The following is a 13,809-nucleotide window of genomic DNA, read 5'->3' on the forward strand; positions in this document are numbered from 1 at the left end:
AAAAAAAAAAAAAAAAAAAAAACTCTTTTGGAGTGAATCCTTCCCAATCATTTTATGAGACCAACATCATCCTGATACCAAAACCCGGCAGAGACTCAACAAGAAAAGAAAACTTGAGGCTAATATCCAAGATGAACATAGATGCATTGTCAAATAGTATTTCATTATGTGGATATGCCACATTTTATTATCATATATATACCATATTTTATTTTATAGTCCAGAGGTCTTTTATTTAATACCGATTATGTCATGAATTCATAGGAAAGAGGTTCCAGCAGCTCAGGCTCCTTCCCACTGGTTCTCACACCGTGTGCTTCTCTGGCTGGAGCCGGCTGGTCCTTCAGTTGAGCCCAGGTCCCTTTCTCTTTGGCTTTTCTGTTCATTTTCCTTCACACATGTCAGGAAGCTACCTCAGCTCTTAGAGTACTTAATGTGTTCAATACACACATTAATTCTCTTGGCAAGAATCTTGCCCTTAACTGTTTACAACAATGCCAGTGGCATGTTTGACTCTTCCGCTTTAGCCCTGGTAACACTCGTGGGGCATTCCTTTTCAAAGGGTACCCATTCCCTTGATGTCTGCAATGTCACCTTTCTCATAAGTTCGCATATATGTGGCCAAAAGAACAACTCCGAGTCTTCTAAAAGGCCTGGAGCACATATATCGGGTGCCTCTCCTCTTTCTCTTTGTGTTCGTCATTTTGGCAAATTACTGGAAGATGGTGGTTCTGGCTGAAAGGTATATATGCCATATTTTATTCCTCAACCCAGTTGATGGATATGTGGATTGTTTATACTTTTTGGCTATTTATAAAATACTGCTGTGCACATTAGTGTACAAGTTTTTGTATGGATATTTTTCATTTTTATTTCTTGAGACAGGGTCTCACTCTGTCACCTAGGCTGGAGTGCAGTGGCTTGATCACCATTCATTGTAGCCTCAACCTCATGGGCTAAAGCGATCCTCCCACTTCAGCTTCCCAAGTAGCTGGTACTACAAGAACACATCACCATTTTTGTAGAGACAGGGGCAGGGTGGGTATTGGGGTGGGGTGCGGGGCAGGGTGGGTATTGGGGTGGGGTGGGGGGGGTCTCCCTATTTGCCCAGGCTGGTCTCGAACCCCCGGGCTCAAGGGATTCTCCCACCTCAGCCTCCTAAAGTGCTGGGATTACAGTCGTGAGCCACCACACCTGGCCCATTTTTCACTCTTAAACCTACAGTTGCATGGTCATATTAAACTAATTAAGTTAATTGCCCTTTAACTTTTTATTAGCAGGTGTAACAATACATTATGCACCATGGTCCAATGATGACAAAGTTTTTCACCACTCCAGGGCATTTTATCCACAACAATGTCAATGTCCTTAGGTCCTAGAGACACTCTGCCACCCTTTTCTTTACATCACACTGCTTTAAAGTGACTGTAGATTCTGCTTTTTCGTCATCCTAAGGGTTTGTTTGATTCATCAAGACCAGGGAGGGTTGGTTGGTCGCCCCACCCTAATCTTATTATGACGAAGGCAGAGTGACCTTGACATACCATGCGCTTTCCGGAGCAAGGGCAGAGGGTGACGCTCACTGTTGGTGGGGGAGGGACCCTCTGTTCCTAGAAAATCACAATGGCTGCCCCCTGCTAGATCCCCAGTTGCTACAGCATTCCCTGATCTCACCTAACAACATTACTTTCCTAAACTGTAAAACTCCCACGGCATCGCATACAGAGAGAGGATAGGAAGGGATTATGATAGGAAAGTGGGAGGTCCTGTTGCCAACACCCCATAGGGTGGTTGGAGGCTGGGGTCAGTCCAGAAACCTTTGGTTGACACCAGAGGATAGCCCCAGCCAGAAATCCTCAGTTGCTCCAGGACCTCTTCCAGCCCCCTACACATGGTGGCTTGGTCTTCCAGGAAAGGAAACTGGTTCAAACATGACCAATATGCTCAGCAGCCCATGGGTACTGGGGGATTCTCCATGTTCTCCCCAGACACCCTGTCCCCCAAGTCTTGTAAGGCTGGCGGCCGCACAAATAATTTTTAAATGGCTAATTGTTAAAGGCAGAGTTTTCACATTTACAGAAGCAGAAGGGGGCTCACTATTTGGTTTGGTTTGATTTGAAAATGGAGGCCAACAGCCTCGAAATCAAAGGACAGAGTTGAGGTCCGCTCCCCTATTCATCTTTCATTTTTTTTTTTTATTCAGAGTCTCGTTCTGTCACCAGGCTGGCGTGCAGTGGCTTGATCTCAGCTTACTGCAACCTCTGCCTCAAGCAATCCTCCTGCCTTAGCCTACTGAGTAGCTGGGACTCCCTACTCACCTTTCTAATGAATGTACCTTGGGATCCCAGTCGAGGTCCCCAATATGAAGTGGCATTGTTGTCTGGGGTAAATCATCTTGCACCAAGAAGATTAAGGACACGGACACACGCGAGGAGTGGGTTTAGTAGTGGAGGTTTAACAGGTAAAAGAAAAAGGAGAACAGTTCTCTCCCTTTCGAGAGTGTGGGGCTTCCAACAGGAAAATCCCAGGTTCGATAATTTCTTATAATGGCTTCCAGAACTCAGAAACTTTACTCACGTTTACTGCTTTAGTATTACAGATGAGTAGGCAGTTGAAGAGGAACACAGGACAAGGTCCAGAAGGGTCCCAGGTGAGCACAGGACCTTTCGCCTCCATGGAGTTTGAGGTGCATCGACTTCTTGGTATGTGGTTGTGGTTCACCAAACCAAAAGCTCCAAACCTGCAGTTTATTTTAATGGAGGTGCCATCACTTAGGCATGATTGGTTCAATCACTGGCCATTAGTGGTTAAGTCAGTCTGCAGCCCTTTTACCCTCTCTAGAGGTCAAGGGGTGAGGTTGCAAGTCCCAGGTGATCTAGCTAGTCTGTATTTTTAACCTCTGTTATGCTACCATAAAGACTGGATTTTTTTTTTAACAGTCTCGCTCTGCTGCCAGGCTGGAGTGCAATGGTGAGATCTCGGCTCACTGCAACCTCCTCCTCGTGGATGGAAGCGATTCTCCTGCCTCAGCCTCCAGAGTAGCTGGGACTACAGGCGTTCACCAGCATGCCCAGCTAATTTTTTTTTTTTTTTGGGTATTTTAGTAGAGATGGGGTTTCACCATGTTGGCCAGGATGGTCTCAATCTCCTGACCTCGTGATCCACCCACCTAGGCCTCCCAAAGTGCTGGGATTACAGGTGTGAGCCACTGCACCCGACCATGACTATGTTTTTAAGAAAAGGTAATCCAGGTGTCCTAGAAGGTTCATTTCCTCTTGTAGGTGGTTTAGCAAATTTCTGAGTTAGTAAGGCTTCTAGCTGTTACCAGCAGCAGAGTATGTGAACTATAGCTAAGCTCTAGTCCAACAAAGTCATTTCTTCAACAGAGGAGCAATCGTTAAATAATTGACCAAGTATTCAATAGCTCCCTCCAAAGTATCAACATGTACAATCGTTACAGTGCCAGTGTTCGTGCGAACCACTTTCCATGGTGCATCCAGCTGTTCCTAGACCAGTAGGTCTTTTTCCAGAAGTCCAGAGGGCAGGGGAACCTCTTCACGTTGCTGACCCTTCTCCCTGTAATTTTTTTTCCCCAATAAACCTTACTTTTCATTATGTTGCTGCATTTATACCCAAATACACATGACATTTATTTTAGCGCCTTTTACATGTTGTTGCCCTTATAAATTGGAGGATTTTTAAAAAACGATTTTTTATTCTCATTATTCATTGATGATGTATAGGACTCCTTCTGCCCTGTTTAATATATGATTGAAAATCTCCTGAATTTTCTTAGATGTTTGTATTATCTGATTATGACAGTTTTGTCTTCTCGACCCATTTTTAAATTTCGTGTTTTCCTTATAATTTATTAGTAAATTATAAGAAATATTTATATTTTTTGCATACTAGTCCTTTATTAGATATTTACATTGCAAATATATCCTGTCATCTGTTAACTGTCTTTTCATTTTCTTAAAGGTATCTTTCAAAGAGAATTTTTAATTTTGATGAAGTCCGATTTTAATTTTTGTTATGGGTTTTTGTGTTCTAAGAAATCACTACTCCCAAGTTGTGAAGAGGTTCTAAAAATTCACAAGTGTATTGTACAATATCAACTGTTAGTTGAGGATGTGGAGCAACTGGACCCCTCATACATTGGTTGTGGGAATGTAAAATGGTATTAATACAGCATCTTTGGAAAAACAGTTCATCGGTGTCATGGAAAGCTAAGTATACTCTTGCCATGCAATCTAGCAATTCCATTCCTACATATTTACCCAAGAAAAACAAAAACACATGAACACACAAAGACCTATACAGTAATGTTCATAGCAACTTTATTCATAATAACCAAAAAATCAGAAACAACCCAATGTCCATTGGAGATAAACACATGGATAAACAAAGTATCCAGATATAAATGAAACACAGGCTGTAGAAAGGAGCAAACTATTGATATAGGCGACAAATGAGTAAGTCTCAAAAACATTATGCTAAGCAAAACAAGCCATACATACCATATCATTTAATTTTTAAAAATTGTATATAACAGACAAATCTCATCTACAGTGACAGAAAACAGATCAATGTCACCGGCAGCTGAAACTCCTAGGGAGTAGTGACTGCAAAGGAGCCCTTCTGGAGTGATGAAGATGTTCTCTCTCAATTGTGGTGGTCGTTGCATGGGTACAGAACACTTGTCAAAAGGCATGGAATTAAGATGGAAGCATTTTTACTGTATGTTAATTATAACTCAATAAAATTGATTTTTAAAAATTCTAAGTACATATATAAATACATTAATGTTTACAGAGCATTAAGAGAAGTGAAAAAACAATTCCATGTTTGAGATTTATTTTTTTTTTTTCTTTTTTTTTTTTTTTTGAGACGGAGTTTTACTCATGTTACCCAGGCTGGAGTGCAATGGCGCGATCTTGGCTCACCGCAACCTCCGCCTCCTGGGTTCAGGCAATTCTCCTGCCTCAGCCTCCTGAGTGGCTGGGATTACAGGCACGCACCACCATGCCCAGCTAATTTTTTGTATTTTTAGTAGAGACGGGGTTTCACCATGTTGACCAGGATGGTCTCGATCTCTTGACCTCGTGATCCACCCGCCTCGGCCTCCCAAAGTGCTGGGATTACAGGCTTGAGCCACCGCGCCCGGCCTGAGATTTGTCTTTTTATAAAGTTACCTGCATTCAGTTTTTTAAGTTTAGTAGAATTCAATTATCAGGACCTGTTTTTAAGTTACCTAGGTGCCTCTGTAATGTGATTACAGGCAGCAGTTCTCATACTTCAACATTTATTATAACCACCTGGAAAATTTGTTAAAGCGAAGGCTGCCAGAGCCATCCTCAGAGTTTCTGATTCAACAGGCCTGTGAGGGGGCTCGGTTTGCATTTCCTTTCTTTTTTCTTTTTATAGAGATAGGGTTTCTCCATGCTGGTCGGGCTGGTCTTCCAACCTCAGGTCATCCGCCCACCTCAGCCTCCTGAAGTGCTAGGATTACAGACATGAGCCACCGCGCCCGGCCTGCATTTCTTTTCTTGTTTGTTTGTTTGAGATGGAGTCTCGTGCTGTCCCAAGCTGGAGTGCAGTGGTGCAATTTTGGCTCACTGCAACCTCCGCCTCCTCGGTTCAAGTGATTCTCCTGCTTCAGCCTCCTGAGTAGCTGAGATTACAGGCGTGCACCACGCCTGGTTAATTTTTGTATTTTTAGTGGAAACGGGGTTTCACCGTGTTTGTCAGACTGGTCTTGAACTCCTGACCTCGTGATCCACCCGCCTCAGCTTCCCAAAGTGCTGGGATTACAGGCGTGGGCTACCACTCCCAGCCAAGAATTTGCATTTCTAATGAGTTCTCAGGTGATGCTAATGCTACTTACTGGCCCAAACGCTGCATTTAGAGTCACTGACTATACAGTCAACTCTTAATTATTAAAACCTGAGCCTAAAGCTAGGCACAGTGCCTAATGTCTGTAATCCCAGCACTTTGGGAGACCTGTTTGAGGGCAGGAGTTGAGGCCAGCCTGGACAACACAGCAAGAGACCACCTTTACAAAAAAAAATAATAATAAAATCAGCCAGGCATGGTTGTGCACACCTTTAGTCTTAGCTATTTTAGAGCCAAGATTGTGCCACTGCACTCTAGCCTGGCTGACAATGCAAGCCTGTCTCAAACAAAAACAAAAACAAAAACTAAATTATCCCCTAAGAGGAGTATATCACAGGAAAGTATAACACCTGAAACTGAAAAGATTATCTGCCCTATAATCCTAGTACTTTGGGAGGCTGAGGCGGGTGGATCACATGGTCATGAGATCGAGGCCATCCTGTCTAACACGGTGAAACCCCTGTCTCTACTAAAAATTCCAAAAAATTAGCCGGGCGTGGTAGCACAGCTACTCGGGAGGCTGGGGCAGGAGAATTGCTTGAACCCAGGAGGCGGAAGTTGCAGTGAGCTAAGATCGCACCACTGCACTCCAACCTGGGAAACAGACTCCATCTTAAAAAAAAAAAAAAAAAAATTATTTTCCCTGAAAATTGAAAAAAAAAAAAAAAAAAAAGGACCAGGCCAAAGTTTGTAAACTGGCAGCCTGAAGATAAATTTTACTTAGCCTCTGTGTTTTTCTAAATTAGATGCCAACATCTCAAACTTGGGAGAATTCACTTTAAAAATCCAGTTTTTAGGGCTAAGCATGGTGGCTCACGCTTGTAATCCCAACACTTTGGGAGACTGAAGCGGGCAGATTACTTGAGCTCAGGAGTTCAAGAAGAGCTTGGGCAACATGGCAGGACCCCATCTCTACAAAAAATACAAAAAAATTAGTTGGGCATACCTGTAGTCTCAGCTACTTGGAAGGCAGAGGTGGGAGGAGTGCTTGAGCCCAGTATGTGGAGGCTACACTCCAGCCTGGGCAAGAGAGTGAGACCCTGTCTCATAAAAAATTCAGTTTTTAGGCCGGGTGTGGTGGCTCATGCTTGTAATCCCAGCACTTTAGGAGGCCAAGACAGGAGGATCACTTGAGCCCAGGAGTTCAAGACCAGCCTGGGCAACATAGGGACACCCTGTCTCTACAAAAAAAATTTTTTTTAATTAGCCAGGTGCAGCGGCACACACCTGTGGTCCCAGCCACTAGGGGGTCTGAAGTGGGACCACCACTTGAGTCTGGAAGGTCGAGGCTGCAGTGAGCCATGATTGTACCAATGTACTCCTCCAGCCTGGGCAACAGAGCAAGACCTTGTCTCAAAAAAAAAAAAAAAAATCCAGTTTTTAGTTTAAGTATCATTCCCAGAAGGAATAAATAGGCTGGGACCAAATAATGGTTACTTCACTTTAAAAATTTTTTACCTTTTTTTGAATTAAGTTACAAAATTTAAAAGATACAAAAGGACGTACAGTGAAAAGTACATCTCCCTTCTATCCCTGATCCCCAGCCTCTCAGAGGCTGCCTCCTTTAGATGGGACAAGTGCTTTCCAGATGTCCCCACTTTGCATCAGATGACCCCCCCTCACTTATCTGCACTCTGCCTGGCCCCTTTAGACTTCTAAGCTGCCTCCAAACCCATGTTACCATGCCTCTCCCACATCCCCGTAATACCTGGGATGTTGTTAGCACTTTCACACAAGCTTCTTTACAAAGCTGTGTCTTTTTAGATGGGGAGATTCACAGATGCATGAGGTTAGATACTTCTTTTTAGTGTCTACATCCCTGATAACTAGTGTCCTGTCAGACTTATAGCAGATGTCCAAGTTTGTTGAATTAATAAATTAATGAATGGGCAAATTGTGTACTGTTTCCAGGGTCCTGAGGTGTGACTCGAATAGCAATTCAGTCAGGTGAAATCAAGAATTTAAAGCCCATCAGGATCCCAGCCGAGTCCCCAGTTCATCTTGTAATACTTCCCCCAAGAACAGAATTAGGGCCGGGCGCGGTGGCTCAAGCCTATAATCCCAGCACTTTGGGAGGCCGAGGCGGGTGGATCACGAGGTCAAGAGATCGAGACCATCCTGGTCAACATGGTGAAACCCCGTCTCTACTAAAAATACAAAAAATTAGCTGGGCATGGTGGCGCGTGCCTGTAATCCCAACTACTCAGGAGGCTGAGGCAGGAGAATTGCTTCAACCCAGGAGGCGGAGGTTGCGGTGAGCCGAGATGGCGCCATTGCACTCCAGCCTGGGTAACAAGAGCGAAACTCCGTCTCAAAAAAAAAAAAACAAAAAAAAAAAACCAGAATTAGATTACCTGGAAATAATGAATCCTCTGCCCTTACAGAACTGGACTCAAAGGGGATATTAGGGTACTCTAAGACTACTTCTCAGAAGTGTGACAACCTCCTGTACTCTTGTTCTTCTTACTATAGGGCCCAAGGACTGAAACTTCTCACCTTTTCTCCTAAACTCTGCCACCCACTAATGGCCTCAGGACTGGGATTCCACTAACCTACTCCCCAAGGGCTGATTGCACCCTTTTCTTCTCACCACTCATGAAATAATTTCATGCTATGAATTTCCCAACCATTCTAGAGATACAGCTGAACACAGACATGACCATAAACATGAGGAAGTAATGAAGTATTGAGAAATCCTTCTAGAGGTGGATGCAATGCCACACCACTGAGCACGAGATGGGCTAGATGACACAGCCCTATGGGCAAACTAGGATCAATGGGAAATGGAAGAAGTTGGGAAGGTAAGTTACCTCTCCTTCCTCCCTTCAATGGACTGCTCAGAGGGGCAGTTTCTCCTTATAAACCTTCTGGAGAAGCCCCACACTCAAGTGAACACACTTGCTGGGAGGCTCCTGTATCTCGTCACAGTTTGTCATGAAGCCAAGCTGCTCTAGTAACACAATGCACCACATTTTTCCTTGCCTTGTTTTCCCTTTTCTTCCACACTCTCACCCCCCTAGATCCGCCCCTCCCTAATAAAGTAACAACACTTTCATCTTTGCCTCAGGTTCTACTTTCTAGGGGACCTAGGTTAAGAAATTCTGTTTGTTGTAATTTCTAAGATAACCACTGAAAGAATAAAAACAATGTATATAATTTTCAAACTAGTGAGGAAAAACACAGAATGTTAGAAAGTAAGTAATCCAAAGGAAGGCAAGAAAGAAAAGATAGTTCAAATGTGCAGTTTAAAAAACTATTTAAAAAAATGGAATGATGGAATTGTTGGAACCAACAACACAAAAATAATAGATTTAAACCCAAATATGTCAGTGGTAATCTTTTTATACATATAATAAATATATTTATTAAATATAAAATGTACACAGTAAATATAAATGAACTAAATGCTTTAGTTCAAAAACAAAAATTAGCAGAATAAAAATTATGAAATAAAAATGTATACACTTGAAAGTATCTAAAATAAACCTAATTTTCATAATGAATTTTAAGCATTAAGGAGTTTTGTAACTGAACAGTGGAACTCAGAAAGACATACTCAGAAAGATCTCTCATGTTAATAGTTTCCTTCACTATTGTAATATACTGTAGAGTTTTAAAAAAAAAATTAAAAGCCAGAGCTGTCTTATATTACCATTTCTATTTCTGCAATCTTCAACAGACCAAAATTTTCTCTATAATTGTGAAAAAAGAGCTCCTTAAGTATAACTAAAATTTCGCCTTAACCTTACCAAATATGCAAGTAAAACTCAAAATTGTAGAAAGAGATAAAGCTTTGAAAACAGACACTGGATATCCCTTTTTATCAGGTCGAGAGGTGAGTCTCTAATAGAGTCCTAGTAAATTTTCAGTAGATAACTACTGAAGGCCTTCCTTCTAAACCAGATAAGGGAAGACAGAATACTCTGAGAGTATTAAAGGAATCTCCTGCAAGCCACTGATACCTCTGTTGATAGAGGAGATGGGAGAAAATAGCAGTTACCAGGTTACCTATAGCTGAAATTTGTTCCACATAAAGAACCACCGGGTCTAGGTTCTTGGGAGTATGACTTCTGAGAAAAACTCCTGTTACTTTGGTCACTATATATATACATATAATATGTGTGTGTGTGTGTGTGCTTATTAAAAATGCATATTCCTGGGCTCCTTAAATAGACTCTTCAGGGTGGTATTACATTGTCTTTACTGGTAATTTTTTTTTTTTCTTTTACTGGAGGGGGTGCACCGTTCCTGAAAGTATTGCAATACCAGGTCGATGCGTGGAGTGGACGGAGCAAGCTCCTATTCCATCTCCCTGCTCCAAAAATCCATTTAATATATTGTCCTCAGATAGAGGACGTATCAGACTAAACTGATAAGAACAGATACTACACTTTGTCTTAGCCAAAAAGCTGAGAAGCGATACTGGAAATGTTTTTTACTAAAAATTCTTAGTTATAAAATCACAAATTTCATAGTGAAACTCAATCTAGAGTACCTAAAGTTTATATATATAAAATAGACGTACCTTTGCTATGAAAGCCTGATTTACTCTTAATTGGATATAACCAGAAAAGAGTTCTGTCTATAATGATACATCTGCATTGAACCTAAAACACAAACTTCATCATACATTCTCACCTAAGTTTCTCTAATGACCCAGAGTAAAGCAAAAGGTTTAGCATATGAGAGTGAGGGAGTTTGAATCTCACCTTCTGTCAAACTTTTAGAGCTCTGTTAACCATGGTAACTAATGACCATGGTTGGTATCAACTATGCTTTTAGGCAACTTTGTTCATAGTAAAAATCAATCATAACTGTTCCTGTATCTGGATTGGGATGCACCATAAATAATCTAAGGGAGATTTCAAGCTTTAGGCTTTCCTGAATGTGGTGACTCTTGAAAATGACATATCCCTTGTGGATACCCTGGAAGCTGTTTTATGGAATTGTTAAGAGATACTGGTTCCCTGATGCCTGTGGAGGATCTGATCTCCTTGCACCTAAATTGTACTAGTGGACTGCTACAAGGACTTCCACTGCTAATGTGGACTGATTGATGCTGTGCTGGCAGGCTGTTGTTTCTGTTTAATATCCTTTTGAGTAAGTAGGTACCAAGTATGGCCATGGTAGTCTTATGAGTTTGAATGTTTACTCTAAAGTGACTTCTGTTGGTCATTGCCACAAATAATTTCAGATGTACTAACTTGATAAATATATTCCAAATGTTTGGTTAAACTTAAAAAGACCCCTCTGGTGGATGTAGCAGTATATCATTTCATAGGTATTAATTTCATAACTTTTTTTTTTTTGAGATGGAGTCTTGCTCCGTCACCCAGGCTGGAGTGCAGTGGCATGATCTCAGCTCACTGCAACCTCCGCCTACCGGATTCAAGTGATTCTCCTGCCTCAGCCTCCCAAGTAGCTAAGACTACATGTGTGAAGCACCATGCCTGGCTAATTTTTTTGTATTTTTGGTAGAGACAGGGATTCACCATGTTGGCCAGGCTGGTCTCAAACTCCTGACCTCAGGTGATCTGCCCACCTCGGCCTCCCAAAGTGTTGGGATTATAGGTGTGAGCCACAGCACCCAGCCTAATTTCATAACTATTGATAAATTATTTTCATCTTACACTAAATTTACATTTAGACTTACTGAATTTACATTTAATTTTCTTCTTACACTAATGAATTAACATAAATCATAAAGATTCTGTATTTAATTATAAAAACAAATAAAACTGTCACATCAATTTAATTATAAGTAATTTACACATAATAATGCATGACTTTGAAAACAGTATAACTCAAAATAATAGAAAACAAAGTTAACCGAGTGAAGTACTACTGAATTCCAGGCACTTTCTGTGACAGAACACAAATTTAAAATTTAATAAAATATTACCTTTTCTTAGCAAAAAGTTTCTTAAGTCAGATTCTCCTTTCATGTTTTAAATGAAGCTTCTTCTAAAGAAGTCATTTTATTCACAGTTGCAAATTTCTTTTTAACACAATGTATACATGCTGGAATCAAACACCTGAAGGAGCTGGAATCTTATGAATACAGCCAGGGCAACAGTGTAGAGAATCATGAACAAAAACATCACAGTCCACACAGAAGACATTTTGGCACACAGCACAAACATAAACCTGTAGTGAAAACAGAAAAGTGAATAAACAAAAGTGGTTTCCAAAAATTAATTACAGCACATCTAGATGACATTCAAGGTGTGCTTGAATATCTCTTTTATATCTCTACCAATTTTTCCCACTACCTACTTTATTACTTCCAATGCACTCTATATTCTCAAATCTAAGGCAATTAATTTTTTCCCCAAAACTATCCCTTAGAAATGAGGGAATGACTTTGTTTTTGAGTCTTTGAAGCCTATTTTATTATAGTCCACTCTCAATTACTTCACTGTAAGAAACTATCTGGGAAAGACATATAAGCTTCAAACCAGTGCTACTTTTGAAAGCTTAGCAAGACCACCTGATTGATTCAATTAAAAAGAGAAGCCTGAAAATTTAACATAGATTTAATTATTCTTAGGGAATGACCTCACATTTGCAAAAGTTATATTTCCCTTTCAAGTAAACCTTTAAAAAATATGTCAAATGACACAGGTAAGACAAATAATAAAATGAATGAATAAATAAATCTCAAACAACACAGACGATGACCTATTCCTAAAAATTCAAATGAGGCTCACACCTCATTTAAATTAAAAATTCAAATGAGCCTCAAATGTGGCTCACACCTGTAATCCCAGCACTTTGGGAAGCCAAGACAGGCAGATTGCTTGAGCCTAGGAGTTCAAGACCAGCTGGCCAACATGACGAAACCCAGTCTCTACTAAAAACACAAAAATTAGCCAGGCATGGTGGCACACACCTGTAATCCCAGCTACTTGGGAGGCTGAGGCACGAGAATTGTTTGAACCTGGGAGACAGTGTTTGCAGTGAGCCAAGATCGCACCACTTCACTCCAGCCTGGGTGACACAGCAAGAGTCTGTCTCAAAAAACAAAACCAAAAACCTCAAATGATTCAAAAAGTGGTTCCAGTAAAGATGAAGCTGCTGATGTCAAATAGGTATTTAAAATTTAATAAAATTGTTTTATAAAATCTGACAGTGGAATAGCAATACTTCTAATTTTTATATAATATGGTTTTAAATATGAACATATTAACTAAAAAATTAACAGCTGGACAGTGATTCATATTATTTACGTCTATACAAGTTTATATATTAAAGTTGCCCCTCTTCAAAATTAAAAAAAAATTTTCTCATTGGCCTAATGGAAGAACCACCTATGATCTGTGGCCACCTTAAACAACATCAGTGTGTTATCACACAGCTTAAAGTACAATATGGCCAGGCGCGGTGGCTCACGCCTATAATCCCAGAACTTTGGGAGGCCAAGGCGGGTGTATCATGAGGTCAGGAGTTTAAGATCAGCCTGGCCAAGATGATGAAACCCCGTCTTTACTAAAAAAACTACAAAAATTAGCCAGGCACGGCGGCAGGCACCTGTAATCCCAGCTACTCAGGAGGCTGAGGCAGGAGAATCGCTTCAACCCAGAGATTGCAATGAGCCAAAATCATGCCACTGCACTTCAGCCTGGGTGACAGAGTGAGACTACATCTCAAAAAAAAACTATATGAAGAAAATATTTTAGGCCGAGGCGGGTGGATCACGAGGTCAAGAGATCAAGACCATCCTGGTCAACAAGGTGAAACCCTGTCTCTACTAAAAGTACCAAAAATTAGCTGGGCATGGTGGCGCGTGCCTGTAATCCCAGCTACTCAGGAGGCTGAGGCAGGAGAATTGCCTGAACCCAGGCTGGAGTGCAATGGCGCGATCTCGGCTCACCGCAACCTCCGCCTCCTAGGTTCAGGCAATTCTCCTGCCTC

At 41.2% G+C, this 13,809-nt stretch overlaps 2 protein-coding genes and 1 non-coding gene across 7 annotated transcripts in view; all 3 read right to left on the reverse strand.

Moving 5' to 3' along the window:
- NAIP (NLR family apoptosis inhibitory protein) overlaps positions 1–2,374 on the reverse strand; it is a 55,015-nt gene extending 52,641 nt beyond the window's left edge. Inside the window, 1 exon segment of the mRNA XM_032287178.1 lies at positions 2,336–2,374. Coding sequence (XP_032143069.1) covers positions 2,336–2,374 — 39 coding nt within the window.
- Positions 2,375–9,230: 6,856 nt separating this feature from the next.
- Positions 9,231–13,809, reverse strand: part of LOC116552224 (general transcription factor IIH subunit 2) — a 33,266-nt gene continuing 28,687 nt past the window's right edge. For 4 of the 5 annotated variants that reach the window (XM_032278874.1, XM_032278890.1, XM_032278881.1 and 1 more), the window contains one exon: positions 9,245–12,042. In XM_032278874.1, coding sequence (XP_032134765.1) covers positions 11,923–12,042 — 120 coding nt within the window. In that variant the 3' untranslated portion in view covers positions 9,245–11,922. Of the gene's footprint in view, positions 12,043–13,809 lie in introns of all 5 variants that reach the window. The other variant, XM_032278907.1, reaches the window with a different exon arrangement.
- On the reverse strand, positions 10,128–10,316 carry LOC116554645. The gene has a single exon (XR_004270262.1). It is a non-coding gene; the product is annotated as a U2 spliceosomal RNA (small nuclear RNA).

This window comes from Sapajus apella, unplaced genomic scaffold, assembly GCF_009761245.1.
Source record: "Sapajus apella isolate SASKATOON/1434 unplaced genomic scaffold, GSC_monkey_1.0 scaffold1, whole genome shotgun sequence".
NCBI classification, from domain to species: Eukaryota; Metazoa; Chordata; class Mammalia; order Primates; family Cebidae; genus Sapajus; species Sapajus apella.